This window comes from Ceratotherium simum, chromosome 34 (assembly GCF_057802395.1).
Source record: "Ceratotherium simum simum isolate JZ-2026a chromosome 34, ASM5780239v1, whole genome shotgun sequence".
Taxonomy (NCBI): Eukaryota; Metazoa; Chordata; class Mammalia; order Perissodactyla; family Rhinocerotidae; genus Ceratotherium; species Ceratotherium simum.
The window spans coordinates 6,399,386-6,415,862 of NC_141933.1; the positions used below are offsets into that span (position 1 = coordinate 6,399,386).

General features: G+C 54.9%; 1 protein-coding gene across 1 annotated transcript; it reads right to left on the reverse strand.

Annotated features, from left to right (window-relative positions):
• Positions 1-1,058: 1,058 nt before the first annotated feature.
• On the reverse strand, positions 1,059-16,022 carry SYT12 (synaptotagmin 12). Its single transcript, XM_087423218.1, has 7 exons — positions 15,971-16,022; positions 11,481-11,674; positions 8,221-8,613; positions 5,066-5,281; positions 4,248-4,368; positions 3,198-3,331; positions 1,059-1,777 (listed from the first exon to the last, which is right to left on the reverse strand). Exons 1-7 carry the CDS (start codon positions 16,002-16,004, stop codon positions 1,604-1,606), a joined length of 1,266 nt encoding a protein of 421 aa, XP_087279344.1. The 5' UTR covers positions 16,005-16,022; the 3' UTR covers positions 1,059-1,603.
• Between the last annotated feature and the right edge of the window lie 455 nt (positions 16,023-16,477).

The window sequence follows — 16,477 nt, forward strand, 5'->3', positions numbered from 1 at the left end:
CTGCTGCACACCCCCACCCCCATTCCTTTGACCCTGCAGGGGCACCCACCCGCAGCTGCCCGCTCCTCTAGGGCTGCCTTTGTGGATGGGAGCTGCCTTAGCCAGTGACACCTGGAGGGCTATGCACACCTTCCCTCCAAATGCGGTGGGGTGGTAGCCACAGGCGACACGTGTGGGGCTGTAATAGCCCAGCCCCTTCACTTCTGGGCAGGAACCCCCTGGCGTGCCATTCACATAACAGAGCTCCTCTCAGCCATCTGGCTAAATTTCGACTCTCTTGAAGCCACAAAGTTGTGGGGCTGCACCGAGGCCTCCCTCTCTTCCTTACAGGTTTCTCCCAAGGGGGGAGCCTACCACATCCTCAATAAACCCTTTGCCTGAGAATCTCAGGTCTGTTCTGGAACTCAACCTAGGACACCTGGTGTCCTGGGGGTTTGAACCGTGCTCCAGAGCCACCTCCTTCTCAGTCTGGCATTCAATCCTGCCCCTCGCCTTCCAACCTGACCCCCCTCGACTTCCCCTCACGGCCACTGCTCAATCCAGCCTGCTCGTCGTGTCCTCCAGGGTGCCTGCGCCCACAGAGCCCTCTCCCACTGCCGGGCCCCTGCAGTCTGTATGCCGGCTGCCCCGCCGCCCACCAGCCCCACAGGCTGAGGCGTCTCTCTTCCCGGGGCCGGTCTGGAGAGACTCAACAAACACCTGTGGAGCCAATGCCTGATTTACATGGGACTGAACACAAGGACGCCGGTCTGGCCCTCTTCGGACCTCTGGGCCTTGTAAGGGTTACGGTTCAAGGGGGTAGGTTTCATAGAGAATAACTCCAGAGCCAGGGTCCCAGGTGGCCTGCGGGCCTGCACTTGGCCTGGTCTCTTGGTTTCTTCTCCTGTCCAGAGAGAGGCCCTCATGTCCACTGTGGTGGCTGAGGACTGCGTTTGTGACAGGGAAGTTCACGTCCCTGCCATCTCAGGCTGGGCCGGCCGCCTGGGACACCCTCAGTTCTTTCCTTGCCCCTCAAAGCGCAGCTCCCATCTCGTCCCCCCAGCCCCCAGAGCCCTCCCTGAGTCCACATGGCTGGGCCACCATTCAGCACTGAGCAGATCACCAGGGCAGCGGGATCTTGTCTTCCTGACCTCCGAGGAGCTGTGTCTTATCCGTGTCACCCTGCCAGTGCCTAGCACAGTACCTGGCCCCCAAGACTCACTCGGTTCCTGTGCGTGGCCCAGCCTGGTGCTGGCCTCACAGCAGGGGTGGGGTATGGGGAGCTCGCAGGTTCTGAGAGGCCAAGGCCCCCTCCCAGGCCGAGGGACACACCTGTTGGGGATCTCGAGATGGGGGCACAAGGGGCCAGTGCCCGGCTGCCCTCCCCAGGTCCTGGCCCAGCCACAGCTGGCCCTCAGTGGGAGAAAACCTTGGCTCCCTGGACATCTGGCCAGGCCCACTCCTCCACTGCAGTCTGGACAGAGGGACCAAGATGGCTCGTGGGGACTCCCCCAGGGGACCCCAGCGTTCACAGCTGCAGCTGGACTGTGGAGAAGGGCGTTAGAGCTAAGCTTGCACCAGGCTCCAGGCGGCTCCAGGGCCCGCCCTGGCCCTGTCCCGGCTGCTAGTTTCGCCGGACGGCGTGCCACATGGACACGGGCCTGCGCAGCGTGGCCAGCATCTGGTTCCAGTGCGTGGTGCCCATGCCACTGGCTGATGGCCCAATGATGACATGGCCCACGTTGTCCCCACGGCCATCGCTGCTGCTCTCAGCCACCGTCACACGGAGAGACAGGTCCTGGGGAGGAAGTGACACAGGTGCTGGGGACCAGGAGCAATGCCAGAGGTCCTCCATGGCTCCCAGGCCCCAGCCTACAAATGCCAGGCCCCAGTGTCTCCCTGAATCCTCACCTCTGATCTGCCTCCCGCCACAGCCCTCTGATGCTGCCTCCCTACCCAGTGGTGGCACTAGCTTGCCCAGGCTCAAATGCCAGCCTCACCACTTCCTTGCTGAGTGACCTTGGCCAGTGACTTTGGCTCTGCCTCAGTTTCCCCATGTGTAAAATGGTGATAATAATAGTTCCTACCTGTTCTGGGAACAAAATGAGTGAAAATGTGTAAAGCACTGAGAACAGTGCCCGCACACAGTCAGCGCATTATGGACGTCTGTGTTATGCCTAATATAATCATATGCTGGATTCATAACCGAAGAAGGGAAAGAACTGGCTTGAGATCCCAGTGGTGAGGCTGGAACTAGGGCCCCGCCTGATTTCTCTCCTCCCCCTCCTCCTCCTGGTCCCAAGAAGCCAGGAGGTGGTGGAGTAGTGGCATTATGACCACCGGGGGGGAAGCAGGGGACAGATGGGCAGCCTGTCCCATGAGGGTGGCAGAGCAGGGCAATGACACCCAGGACCAACCAGAGACGCTGCTATGTCTACCTGGACTAGGAACACCCAGAAGGAGGCAGGGCTCTGGGCTTTCAAATTCAGACGAGGTGTCTGGGAGGGAAGATTAGGTGGGCTCTGTACAGCCCCAGGGCCAAGGGGCAGGTTTTGGCTCCAGGCACAGAAGGACTTTCTCAGTGTCAGGAATGCCCAAGGATGGAAGGAGCTGGTGAGGGGAGGTAGTGAGCTCCCCATCCTCTGAGGCAGGCAAGCAGGGCACTGGTGTGGCCCAGGCTATATCCTCTGCAGTCTCTCCATCCTTGGTCTGTGATATCTGTGCTGGGAGGGTGTCTCCCTGGGACATATCACCTTCCGAAGGCCATGGGGGTGTGGGTTGCTCAGCAGGGCCTCTGCAGGTAGAACCTCGGGAGATTCAGGGCCAGAACTCTGGGCCCTTGGGTGAGCCCTGGCTCATCTCCAGGCGTCTGTGGTTCCCTCCACTGGGAAGTGACTTCCCCCAGATCTCAGCTTCGCTAACCCCCCCTGCAGAAGCGCCCCCGCCCCCAACCACCAAAGTCTGGCATACTCTTAGTGGGTTAGGACTATCTGGGGACTTTCCTGCCTGTCCCTCGTGAGCACCAAGGAAGCAGTGCCTGTGTCCCTAGTGCCCACATAGCGCTGGTACCTAGTGGGTGCTCAATAAATACTTCTCGACTAGAAAGGTGATGGCTTGAGACAAACCATCACCACCCGCAGGAGCCCTGAGATGCTAGGCTGGAGGGGACGGAGTAGCCCAGAGCCCTGGGGGACACCTGGCCCGGCATCCCCCCTCACCTGGAGCACGATGGCTGGCACCGAGAAGATCATGGCTTCGTTGAACACCGGGTTGGGGTCGTCCCTCTTCACAGCTGTCTTCTTTTTGCTCATCTTCCTCCCATCTTGCAGCAGGTACACCTTGACGAAGGGGTCTGTGGGAGGGTGAGGGGGCGGGGGTGAGGGCCACACTCACTTGGGATAGCCCTGCCCAGTCCCAGTGGCCCACTGGCTCCAAACATCCCGAACCTTCGCTATTGCCATTATCTCCTGCAGTCCTGCCCTTGGTCCTTTATCTCTTTCCTATTATACAGATGAGCAAACTGAGGCTCACACGCAAGTCAGGAGAAGAGCTGGGCTCAGGCAGCCCGCCTCCCAGCCCACGCACGTGCTGCCCTCACATGACGCTCCGGGGAGCTCGCAAACCCACCACTTTCCTTCTATAAATGGCCTGAGCGCAGACATCAGCCCTGAGTCACCCAGCGCCTGCTCAGCGGAGCCTGACTCAATGACGTGCAGCCCTGAAATAACAAGTCACTGCTCATCACCCACCGCCCACTGGGTGTCCTTCTGCGCCTGCCTGGACCCCGGATACCCCCAGGTTCCCAGAAGGACAGGCTCCGTCAGCTGTCTGTCTTCATTTACTGGGGGCTGAGGCTCCTGCAGGCCTGGGGCATCAGGTCCTGCCTGGCATCCACACCATCCCGGTGGCCCCAGTCCCCATTTGGGATCTGGGACGCAGTCCAACCTGTGGGAATGGAGCCTCCACCACGTATTCCAGTTCTGGGAAGCAGGTACCCACCTTGGTTTCTTCCCAGTGCCCCCACCTCGAGTGCTGCCTCCTGCTCTCAGACCCCAGAGGTTCCCTGCTATCCTCCGTGGTTCCTTTGTTTCCCCAGCTAGATTAATCTTCCCACTGCGCCTGGCTCCTGAGCTCAGCCAAAGCCGGGGGTGGGGAGGCCTGGGACCATGCCCCACACCTGCTGGTGCCTCCAGGTGCCCAGGGCTTGGCAGCCAGGCCACAGCTCCCAGCAGCCATGTGGAGGAGCCGGGCAGCCAGCAGGGCCTTACCCGCTGTGGTCTTGTCATTGGTCCAGACGAGATTCTTGGCTTTCACCACGACCACGGTGAGGCGCTCGGCCGTAGGGAGGTAGCTGAGGGAGAGCAGGATCTCGCCCACAGCGTCAGCGGCCTGGGGACAAGTGAGTGGCTCAGAGGGCTCCTGCCCCCTGGACTTGAAGGGTCCAGGGAGAGGCAGAAGCTTCCTTCTCCATTGAGAACTTGCTGCTCTCGGGGCCCCTTACATCAACCAGGGCACCAGGCAGGTGGGATTGAAAAAGGGGCCCCCTCCCCTACTCCACGGAGCACGCGCCATCCCTCACTCCCATGGGGTGTGGGTCCTGCCTTGGAAGGAGGGCCAGGAGTCGCTTGTTAAATGTAGCAACCAAATGCAGTTATGTTTCCTCATTCCCGAACAAGGAAAACATTCTGTGGTCATTGTACACAGAGGTCCAAGTAGACTAGAATTAGTAGATCATTTACTTAAATAACAATGATGCTCCCTCAGCACTCCTACACTTATAAAGGTAAACTTCAGCTTGGTCTCCGTCTGAAATAACTCACTTTAGGGCTAGAGGAGTACTATTATCCTATAGGAGTAGAGCTTCCAAAGGTTTGGTGGTAGGAGCAGTAGAAGAGCTATGAACAGTGGTCAGAGTGTTTTCCAGTTGCATGTAGTAAACTGAGTTTCCTTGAATGTGGCTCAGGTCTCTTTCTCTAACTTCCTAAAGTTGTTGGTGTTCAGATTGCTGTGGAGGACGGTGGAGTCCCTCCTCTCAGGCGTATGTGTGTGATGCTCTCTTCACGAGTGGACGGACGGGCAGACTTACCTTGTTCTGGTCCTGGAGGTAGAGCCAGCCGCTGAAGGGCTGCAGCGGGAGGTCGAGCACAGAAAGTTTCAGCTCCACCACGCCAGTGCTGACATTCCGCTCATCCTCATCGATGCCGAACACGGAAAACCGCAGGCTCTTCTCCTCCAGCGCTGCAGGGTCCAGGGGGATGGAAAACTTCTCGTCGAAGAAGATGGAGTAGGCGTTCCTCTGGATCTGCAGAGAGAAAGGGCTGTGGAAGGAGCTCTGACGTGGGGAGGAGGTGGCAGTCAGGGGCCTGTAAAGCCATGGTAGGGAGAGAGCACTGGATGCGGAGTCTGGAGACCTGGGCTAGAGTCCTGGCTCTGTCGCCCCCACAACCTATCTGTTGCCCCCACAACCTAAATGCCAAACCTTCCTTTGGTGGCTCAGCCTTGATGATTTAAAAGCCCCCTGTCTTTTCAGTGGTGGCCAATCTAGTGGCCTGGCATTTGAAGCTTCCACAATCTGACCTGACTAATTCCCATTCTCAGTGTCCATGGCTCCACAGAACCCTTGTGAAGCACTGGCTGAACTGGTCTCCATCTTTTGTGCACATGTTCAAGACCAGCCCTGGACCAGGCGTGCAATGAGTACAGATAACTGTCTCTGGAGTCAAGAGCCACCGATGTCCAGCCCCGGCAGAGCCTGGCCAGGACTGCCTGAACATCATGGGATGGATGGACGGGTGGAGGGACTACGCGAGGCTGGGCAGACTCAGTTTCCAAGCCTAGTCCTGCCTGGTGGGTGCCACTGGCCTCCTCCCAGGAAGTGTGGGCAGGCCCCCGGGGAACGGGCTCTCCAGGGCGCTGCTCCCCCTTCCGTGGGGGGCAGCCTTAGTCATTGCCTGGTGATATTTAAGGAGAGGAGCTCTCATGCCTGGCACCTCACCTGAAGCTGGGGGGCCGCCCAGCCAGGGCCAGCCCCCCACTTTCTGGGATTGGCTGGGCTGTGGTGCTAAGAAGCTGCCTTGTTGGGAAGACATCCGCCAGCAGCTCCAGGTGCCGTGAAACAGTCTTCCGTCCCTGCCTGGGCTGCGGGAAGGCTCCCCTTACACGGCTCCCGGGGAGCTACATTCCTCACCCCACAGTCTGCTTGAGAATCAAGGGCTCTGTCCCCCATGGGATAAAGCCCGCCTCCTGACCCTGACCTCGGCGTTCAGGCTCTTTACAATCCCCATCTCTCCTTCCTCTGGCCAAACCAGCTTCTTCGCTGTCCCCTGCCCACAGGGGCTTGGGCTCCCTGACCATCTATTGTCTCTGCGTGTGCCCTTTGAGCACATGGGTAGAGGAAAATGGGAATCCCGGGGACGAGTCCCCGATCTCCTGCTCACGTGCTGGGGCTGTCTTGGGCAAAGCACTTTCCTGAGCCTCAGTTTCCCCATCTGTAAGATGCCCGTAGTCTGTCCCCTGGGGGCTAATGAATCACGGACGTGTTGGGCTCTGTGAACCGGGTTCTCAGCACACAGCAGGCTGTGGTGGCTGCTGTCTGTCAATGCCCCCCCTCAAGGGATGTGTCCGGAACCACACAGGGTCCTCCAGGCAGCCCAGGCCATAGGTAGCGTGGTTCCGGATCAACAGGAACACTTCACGGTCCTGAGAGAGCATCTATTGAGCACTTACCAAGGACCGGGCTAAGGACTCTGCAAATATTAACACATCCTCTCCTCAAGAATTATGATGCCCATTTGACACACGGTGAAACTGAGTCACAGAAAGCTTAAGTGACTTACCCAAGGTCACATTGCTAAGAAGTAGGGAACCGGGATTTGACCCCAGGCAGTCAGGCTCCAGGGTCCTGCTCCTAACCACTCACTGGACTGCCTCTAGGAAGCTGGGCTCCTCCTCTCGGGACCCACATGCACATGGCTGGTGGTCAGTTCTAGACCGTCCTAGAGGGAGGGGGACAGGGTGGGGCCGGAGAGGGACGACGGTCTCCACCACCCAGAAACAGCCGGCTCTCAGCATCGGACACAGGCGGGTCTCTGAGGAGTCAGAAGGTACTTGGTCCTGCAGGTCCTCAGGCTCCTCCTCTTCTTGGGTCAGAGGTCATGGTGTCCTGACCTCACTCACCTCGCCCACCCAGCTGCAGTGTCTGGACCCCCTATCAAGCCTGGAGCTACTGGCCCCCCGTGCTGGGCAGCAGGGGTGCCTCCAGCAGGCTTTGCCCCGTCTCGGCACAGCGGAGCAGCCATGGAGGGTAGCCTGGCAGGGGGTGCCGGTGCCTCTCCTTGGCCCTCCCGGTTTCCTCTCCACCCTTCCCCGCCCTGCTTTTGCCCTGGGAGCTGACCTCCACGGACTGCGTCAACAGGCTTCCTTGGCCTCTGGCTTCCGGTGGGGTCAGCCAGTGGGGTCACTGGAGGGACACTAGAGGTTGGGGTGCTTATTTCGCTGACCACGTGCTGACCGAGTCCCTTGACCAAAGGGCACAGCGCCTCTCAAGGCGGTCCTCTCCACACACCTGTCTCCTATTGGGTTGGTAACCTCCCTTTCCCCTCATCCCTTAAGACCAGGAGACCACGCCCTCCAAGAGGTCGCCCTACGTCCCGCCCACACCATTGATAAGAGTCCTGTTATGGGGCAAGCGGTTAAGTGCGGCGCTCCACTGCGGCGGCACGGGGTTTGCCAGTTTGGATCCCAGGCGCGCAGCGACGCACCGCTTGTCAGGCCATGCTGTGGCGACGTCCCATATAAAGTGGAGGAAGATGGGCATGGATGTTAGCCCAGGGCCAATCTTCCTCAGCAAAAAGAGGAGGATTGGCAGATGTTAGCTCAGGGCCGATCTTCCTCACAAAAAAAAAAAAAAGAGTCCTGTTATTAAGCTATCTCCAAACGAGCCTACTTGAGTGTGTCATCCCTTCCCTGTCAGGACCCCCAGTTGACACAGGAGACAGGTGTGGAGATGGACAGTTACCAAACACTGGATTCATGCAGTAGGATTGCTGAGAACTGCGCACAATGGGAGCCCTCAGGCGGAGCCCCAACCTCCCGGGTCTGTCCTCCCTACAGGCAGCGCCTTCGGCTCTGGGGTCAGCATCCAAACCCTCTCACATCCTGCCTGGCCCCCCAGACCCGCCTGCCTGGGGAGGACTCCAGAGCCCAGAGCGCACCCCTGGCCGCTCCTCCACCCCCACTTACCCGGGAAATGCCCACGATCTGCTCGTCGGGCAGCAGGCTGACGCGCATGAAGCAGGACTCGAAACTGGCTTCCTCGCGCTCCAGGAGGTCCTTGCCCTGCAGCACGGCCACGTGGAGGGTGTGGGAGGCGGCATCGTAGTCCATGCTCACCTCCACCTGGCCCAGGGTGAAGTCCTGCCCGAAAGTGTTGCTCACGGAGGAGATGGAGTTCAGGGAGTCAGCCGACTGGGACTTCCGGAGGGTCCCGTAGGGGGCCAGGTCCAGCTCACGGCCCATCAGCTCCAGGGGCCCCAGCTCGCTGATGCTCTCAAAGGTGTCCTCGATGCTGAGGCTGCCTTTGCGACTGGGTGGTCCTCGAGCAGTGGCCCTCGGGGCACTCCAGGCAGACACTCTCTGGGGGTGAGAAAAAGGGACATGGGGGCCTCACAAGGGCAATAGGCACAGTCTGGAGGAGATGGCGAAGAGATGCTGTAAGTCCTGTTCATTGAAGGCACCTCCAAGTTCCCCTTCTGCCAAAACAAGGCACGCCTTAGGTAGGAAGGTCCTTGTTTAATGTTATTTTGTGTCACTCAGTTTTCTCTCTCTAACCAGAATGTAAAAGAGCTTTTCTCAAAATGTTTATTTACATGGACTGAGTTCCATACATAAAGACGTTCGCTGCAGTGATGTTTATAAAAAAAAAATAGTTAGGGGGCCGGCCTGGTGGCATAGCAGTTAAGTTTGCATATTCCACTTCAGTGGCCCGGGGTTCGCAGGTTTGGAGCCTGGGCGCGGACCTATGCACTGCTTATCAAGCCATGCTGTGGTGGTGTCCCATATAAAGTAGAGGAAGATGGGCACGGATGTCGGCCCAGGGCCAATCTTCTTCAGCAAAAAAGAGGAGGATTGGGAACAGATGTTAGCTCAGGGCTAATCTTCCTCAAAAAGAAAAAAAAGTTAGCAACCTAAGTGTCCAGCAGAAGGGTAATGGGTAAGAATACTAGAATATAGCTACTCAATAGATGATCAAGCAGCCTCAAAGGAAGTTTACAAAAATGTCTACAACATGAGAAAGGTTTCATGTTGGGTAACACTCACCCTAGTATTCAAATTTTCCTTTTCTTTAAATTGACCTTGGCACTTGAGAAAACAAAAGCCTTTGTACCATAAGCATCTCTCATGTTGCTGCATAGTCTTCATTGCCATAATTTTTGTGTGTGTGTGAGGAAGATCAGCCCTGAACTAACATCCATGCCAATCCTCCTCTTTTTTTTTGCTGAGGAAGACTGGCCCTGGGCTAACATCTGTGCCTATCTTTCTTTTTTTTTTTTTTTTAATATTTTTATTTTTATTTATTTATTTTTTCCCCCAAAGCCCCAGGAGATAGTTGTATGTCATAGGTGCACATCCTGCTAGTTGCTGTATGTGGGACGCGGCCTCAGCATGGCCGGAGAAGTGGTGCGTCGGTGTGCACCCGGGATCCGAACCCGGGCCGCCAGCAGCAGAGCGCACGCACTTAACCGCTAAGCCACCGGGCCAGCCTTTTTTTTTTTTTTTTTTTATAATTTTATTTATTTATTTTCCCCCCAAAGCCCCAGTAGATAGTTGTATGTCACAGCTGTACATCCTTCTAGTTGCTGTATGTGGGACGCGGCCTCAGCGTGGCCGGACAAGCGGTGCGTCGGTGTGCGCCCGGGATCCGAACCCAGGCCGCCGGTAGTGGAGCGCGCGCACTTAACCGCTAAGCCACGGGGCCGGCCCTGTGCCTATCTTTCTCCACTTTATATGGGACGCCGCCACAGCATGGCATGACAAGCAGTGCCTCGGTGCGCGCCCGGGATCCGAACCCGGGCTGCCAGCAGTGGAGTGTGCACACTTAACCGCTATGCCATGGAGCTGGCCCCATTCGTTGCCATAATTTTTAATGGCCCTCCAATTTGCCATTGAGTGAATAGCCATCATTTATTTTACTATCCCCTACTGTTGGACATTTATGTTGTTTCTAATTTTTTACAAATATAAATATCACAGCATCGAACAGCTTCCTTAAAATCCTGGCTTAGAAGACACAGTCCTTTTGAAAGCTTTTGACACGTTGCCAAAATGTTCTTTGGGAAAGTTGTGCCAATTTACAGTCCCCCCGACAGAGTGAGAGATAGTCCCCTCTGCAACCCCAAATGAGTGAGCACATGGGACCCTTATGTGGTAACATATTGCGGCTGAGCTCTCTGGAACTCTACATGATGTTAGAAAAATTCTGTGCCAAGTGTCAAATGATGAAATATTCAACAGTATATATTGAGAGCCCTAAAAATGTTTGTACTCCCTGATATAGTAATTCCACACCTGGGCATCCATTCAAAGTACACAATCCCAAACAAAGACAAAGTTTTACATATCAAACATGCATTGCATATTTATAATGGTATTTAGTAAATCATGGCACATCCATAAAAAGGAACCTTAGGCAGCCATTAAAATGATGTTTATGATGGTGTTCAACAATATGGGAAAATGCTTCAGCTAGAAGTGAGCTGAGAAGGGCAGGGTATAAAATTCTATGTAGAAATGACACCCATTGTGTAAAAACTATGCATGGAAAAGAGACTTGGGGGATAGATTAAAAATATTGGAAAGAGGGGCCGGCCCCGTGGCTTGGCGGCTGAGTGAGTGTGCTCCGCTGCTGGCGGCCCAGGTTCGGATCCCGGGCGCGCACCGATGCACCGCTTCTCTGGCCATGCTGAGGCCACGTCCCACATACAACAACTAGAAGGATGTGCAACTATGACATACAACTATCTACTGGGGTTTTGAGGAAAAAAAAGGAGGAGGATTGGCAGTAGATGTTAGCTCAGAGCCGGTCTTCCTCAGCAAAAAAAAAAGAGGTGGATTAGCATGGATGTTAGCTCAGGGCTGATCTTCCTCACACAAAAAAAATATGTATATTGGAAAGAAATCAATCAAAATGTTAATAGTTGAAAAACAGTTAACAGTTGTTGCATTTTGGGAGAGGTTTTTCTTCTTTTTCACATTTTCCTGTATTGTTCAGAGGATGGTTTTTAAAACTGAAAGCATTCATTCATTCAGCAAGTGTTCATTGATTACCTACCACTGGGCCATGTGGGAGATATGGAGGGGGACCAGGGTGCCTGTTCACAGGAGGAAATTAACCAGGAGGGAGTGAGGTGGGGAGGGAGTGGAGGCCAATTCTGAGACTGGACGATGGGGTATGGGGTACACAATGCGGGGTGCCCCCTATGAGAGCAAGAGTGAAGGCTCACCTTCTGCCTGGCCTCTGTGTAGGTCTCGCCATACTTCTGCTGAAGGTACCGGTAGTCGTAGTTTGGGAACGGGGAGGGGCTAGGGAAGCTCCCGGATGTCCAGAGCTTCCACAGGCTCACGGCTGCAATTGCCAGCAGCGCCAGGGCCCCGGCAGCATAGACACCGACCTCCCAGTCAGGGGGACTCTTGATGACTACGAGGGAAGAGCAGCCTCTCATTAGTGGACCCTGAGGCCCTCAGTGGTTACAGACGCCCACCCAGGGAGCAGGTAGTTCAGCACTGACTTACTTATTCATTGAACAAATATTTACTGAGTGCCTACTATGTGCCAGGCTCAGTGCTAGGTGCTGGGGATCCAGTGTTGAACAAGACATACACAAGAAATCTCTGTGATTTCTGCTTCTATCCCCTATTGCACAAAAGCATACATTTCTACCAGAAGTGACACTTGGCTAGAGCAGATGAAGAGCTGTGAACAATGGTTAAATATTCACTAGGCTTTAAACAAATAGGGTTGTTTTGCCTCTTTGAGTTCTCTGACCTCATAGCCTTCAGAGGATCTCTTGCTTCCGGACAATCAAAGCAGTCTTTTGGGGTCTGGGGGAAGAGGTAGGAGATTTGGGGGAGAAAATGACCCCATTTTTGCCTCAAACCTTATCTAGAGCAACTCAGTGTCCATCAACTGATGAATGGATAAATAAATGTAGTACATCCACACAATGCAATATTATGCAGAAATAAAAAGGAATGAAGTACTGATACACATTACAACACGGATGAACCTTGAAAACATTACGCTAAGTGAAAGAAGCCAGTCACAAAATACCACATGTTCTATGATTCTACTTATATGAAAAGTCCAAAATAGGCAAATCTATACAGACAGAAAGCAGATTAGCGATTGCCAGGGGCTGCGAGGAGTAGGGGGGAATGTGGAGTATGGGGTTTCCTTTTGGGTGATGCATATATTCTAAAAATGGATTGTACTGATGGTTGCACAGTATACTAAAGTCCACTGAATTATATACTTTAAGTGGGTGAATTTATGGCATGTGAATTTTCTCTCAATGAAACTGTTACCAAAAAAAAAAAAAAAACTTCAGCCGGAAGTGAGAGGCGGCTGCCGGCTGTGCAGGGCTTGGGGACAAATCCAGATGCTCAAATGCTTTTTGTCCACTGATGAGTAAATAACTTGTCTCATCTGAGCCTCACTATCCCCAGCAGAGAAATTAACTACCCCTCACCCGTGTTGGGTGTATCCTCACCTAGCACAGCGCTTGGCTCAGGGCAGGACCAGACACATCGAAAGGCCCTCCTCACTCTACCTGGAGACCTGGCTCTGCTTTCCCAAATGAAGCCAGTGAGATAGTGGGATCATTTTGCAGGAAGTTACACTGTTGGCAAATACCATTCTCCAAACCATTCCCAGTGTTGCCTCTATACTCAAGACAAATGGGCAACTGAGGCACACAAAGAACCTGCCCGAGGTCACAGAGCCAGAAAGGGGTGGTACTGGGATTCCAACTCTGGCAGCCCAACTCCAGAGCAAGCAGGGGTAACCACCTCCCCATCCGGACTTGACCCACAGTGCTTCCCTAGTAGCAGGGTGGACAGAGGTGTGGAGGGCATTTCAGGGGTGGAGACTTATCATCGCACATCCATTGAGCACCTACCGTGTGGGAGCACCCTGTGGAGCAAGTCAGCCCCAGGCCCAGTCCCTGTCCTTAAGGAGCTCACAGTCTAGGGCGTGGGCTGGGCAAATAAATAGACAAAACAGAGTGATGGGCATCGTGATGGGAACAGTCCAGGAGGGCTTCCTGGAGGAGGGACATCTAAGCTGAGATACGAAGGAGGAGCAAGAAGTGTGCCAGGCCAAGGTACCAGGGACTGGGAGTTTAGGGCAGGAAGAAAGGGGGGTGTACAAAGCCCAGAGCATTCAGAGTGCCCGGTGGGAGAAAGGGAGTGGGGCGTTTGGGGCTGGAGGGGTTCCTCGCCACTACTCCCTGAAGCCCAGCCGCATAGGGAGGAATCATGCAGCAGTGGCAGCCCCTCTGGCAGAGGGGGGCCTCAGCCTGCCCCTGCTCTCCTGAGCCCAGCCAACTCTAGCCAGAATCCACAAGACTAACTCACTCCGGAGAAGGGCAGAGCCCAGCCTTCAGCCCCGGCATTTTTCCAGCACTTAGCAGCCTATGAGGTCCCCACCTCCACTTTCTGGGGGAGAACTGAGGCTGAGGGGCTAAGGAACATCTATTTATCAGCTCAAGGCCACGGCGGGGGAGAAATGCAGAGCCTGGGTGCTCGTTCCTTGGCTCCTCTGCAAGCCACCTAGTGTATCTGGGCTTCACTCTCCTCGTCCAGAAAAAGGAGATGACGACAAAAACGTCCCCCATCCAGTGGTTCCACCAGGAAAATTTATTCTAAGGGAAAAATCCCAACAAGTTTTACGTCTGGTGAGTCATCGAGGCTGTATTTATAACAGCAGAAATCCGGAAACAGCCTGGAGGTCTGACCGAGGGGGCCGGTGGTGCTGTCTTCGGAGGGAATGTCATCGGCCTTACAGAATGACAATTGAGGTCATTAGGATGTCAGTGTGGCAATGCAGAGAAACGCTTCGGGCATTGTTAAGGGAGAAAAAAAAATCAATCCTCAACATGGTATAACCACACGATTTTGATGTAAAACTCACACAGCGTATGGACAAGTGCTGGGCGGCCCAGGGAAGGAGAAGAGCGAGAAGTCAGGATGGAGGGACTGTGAGCAAACCCTATTTATTCCTGACTTCTGTTGCTAAAAGGTAACTTGTGGGCTAAATAAAACCACAACAAAGATCAACAGAGGGGCCCAGGGCCAGACCTGACGACTCTCGGAAAGTCCTGGGAGTCTGTGAATAGGGGACGGGATGGGAAAGGACCCGGTAAACTGCAGAGTGAGGTGCACACGAGCAGCTCCTGCTGAGATGTGCACGCTGCCCCAGCTGGCTCACAGCAGGGCCTGGGTGCTAGCAGGGGCGGGCACAGAGGCCTGAGGTCCGAGCAGGTGGCAAAGCAGAGCCAGGCTCCCCTGAGAATGAGGACCCCAGGGGGCTGGGGGACTGAAGCAGAAAAGGGGGGCAGGGCCAGGTACACAAAAGGAAAAGCCCCAGGCAGGTAACAGGAAAGAGACAATTAATGCTCATTTATTTATTCATTTTATTGAATACCAGCCTGGGGACAGTGTGGGAAGAGTCCCCAAGGCAAGTGAGGTCTAAGCTGAGACCAGAAAGGAAGAGGAGGAGGAATCTAGTGATAATAGCTTCTCTTACTGTTCACTATTCGCCAGGCCCTATTCCAAGCACTTCATGTATACGAACGCACTGAGCACTCAGGACAACCCTGGGAGGAAGGCTCTATTACTGTCCCCATTTTACAGATGAGGAAGCCGAGGGAGAGAGGAGATATTTGCTGCCAGACAACCTGCTCCAGATCTGAGCTTGTAACCTCCACACGGGTCACAAGGACCTAGCCAGGCGGAGGCAGGGAAGCACTCCTGGCAAAGGCCTGGAGTTGGGAGACTGTTGTGTTCGCATGGTGCTGGGTGCTCAGTGAATCTTCCCAGCATCCTTGAGGCCGGTCTCACTGCCCCCATTTTACAGAGGAGTCAGTGGAGGCTCAGAGAGGTTTCTTCACTTGCCCAAGGCCATGCCGGGCCCTGGGCCAAGACCTGTGGGCCTGCAGATGAAAAGTGAGAAGGCTGGCTGTTGGATGGGAAAGGGGGTCCCTGGTGCTCCCTTCAGCTCAGCCCCGGGCTGGCTGGGGGCTGTGCTAAGGGAGGAGCTGGGGTGATGGGAGCACCGGCCGAGGAGTCAGGAGACCTGGGTTCATGTCCTGACCCTGTTACTTACTCACGGTCCCCTTCCCTCGCTGAGCCTCCCGTCTTCCATCTGTAAGTGGGGAGGGGACATAAGAAGAAAAGATGGGAGTATATTTCAGCTCTGACACCATCCACCATCAGTTGGAGTGTGTCTGGTGTCTTGAGGCCGTTCCCAAGCTCAGCGCCCGCCGGGGCGCACAGGGGAAGGCGGGAGCTGGGTCCCAGGTATTTGCCATCCCTGCACTGGGCAATCTCCAAGTTTAATGTCCCGTGGATCTAACATTGACCTTCCTGGGCTTCCTCTCACTTGGCCACTTGACAGCCTCCAGGAATGGCCGTAGGTGAGCAGATTCTGCATCACAGCTGATCCTGAGGGAGCAGTGGGACATGGGCCCTCCTGGGAGATCCCCTCAAGTCAAACAGAGGGAGTCGCTTCCACAGGAAGGAGCCACTGGAGCAGAAAGATGAGGAGACCTCAGACTGGTCCCAGCCTGGTGTCCCCAAGGCTGTGTGACCTTGGGCAAGTCACTGATTGTCCTTACCAGTAAAACAGGGCCATTATTGGCGTCCCACAGACACTCCCCACCCCGGGTTTGGTGGGAGGGTCCTGTGAGATGACATGCTTGCCGCTGGGACTCACCGCTCAGGTGGTATTCCGCCACGTCCACGGCCATGATGCCTGCTGCAGTGGCTGAGACTGGAGAGGAAAAGAGAGTCAGCGGAGGGGGCTGCAGAGGGTCACCAACCCTGACCCTATGCCCTGGCCTCCCAGGCGCCCGTGCACCTGTCATCCGGAGCGCACACTCAGCTGTGAGGGGGGCCCAGGCACAAGTAGGTGGTTTTTAAAGTAGCATTTAAAAAAATAGTGTTTAAAGCTCTTTTTCAAGCACTCCAAGAGTTGCCAGATAAAACACAAGTGACATTTGAAGTTGCCTGGAGTACTTTCCTGCCTCTGCCTGGTTAAGTCCTCGCCAGTGACATTTAAGTTTCAGACTCGTTTTTAGTATAAGTATGTCAAAATGCTGCATGGGACATACTTACACTAAAAAATTATGCATTGTTTATCCGAAACTCAAAAGTTACTGGGCTTCCTGTATTTGTATTTGCTAAATCTGGCACCCCTACCTCATTTCCATCCTATGAACAA

What these genes read in the sequence shown, in the direction of transcription:
- SYT12 (XM_087423218.1), bottom strand. Translation starts at nt 16,004, where the DNA reads ATGGCCGTGGACGTGGCGGAATACCACCTGAGCG. An exon ending in AGATCGTGGGCATTTCCCGG is followed by an intron (nt 5,282 to 8,220) that starts GTAAGTGGGGGT and finishes TTCTCTCTGCAG; the next exon opens with ATCCAGAGGAACGCCTACTC. An exon ending in TGCCAGCCATCGTGCTCCAG is followed by an intron (nt 1,778 to 3,197) that starts GTGAGGGGGGAT and finishes CTTCCTCCCCAG; the next exon opens with GACCTGTCTCTCCGTGTGAC.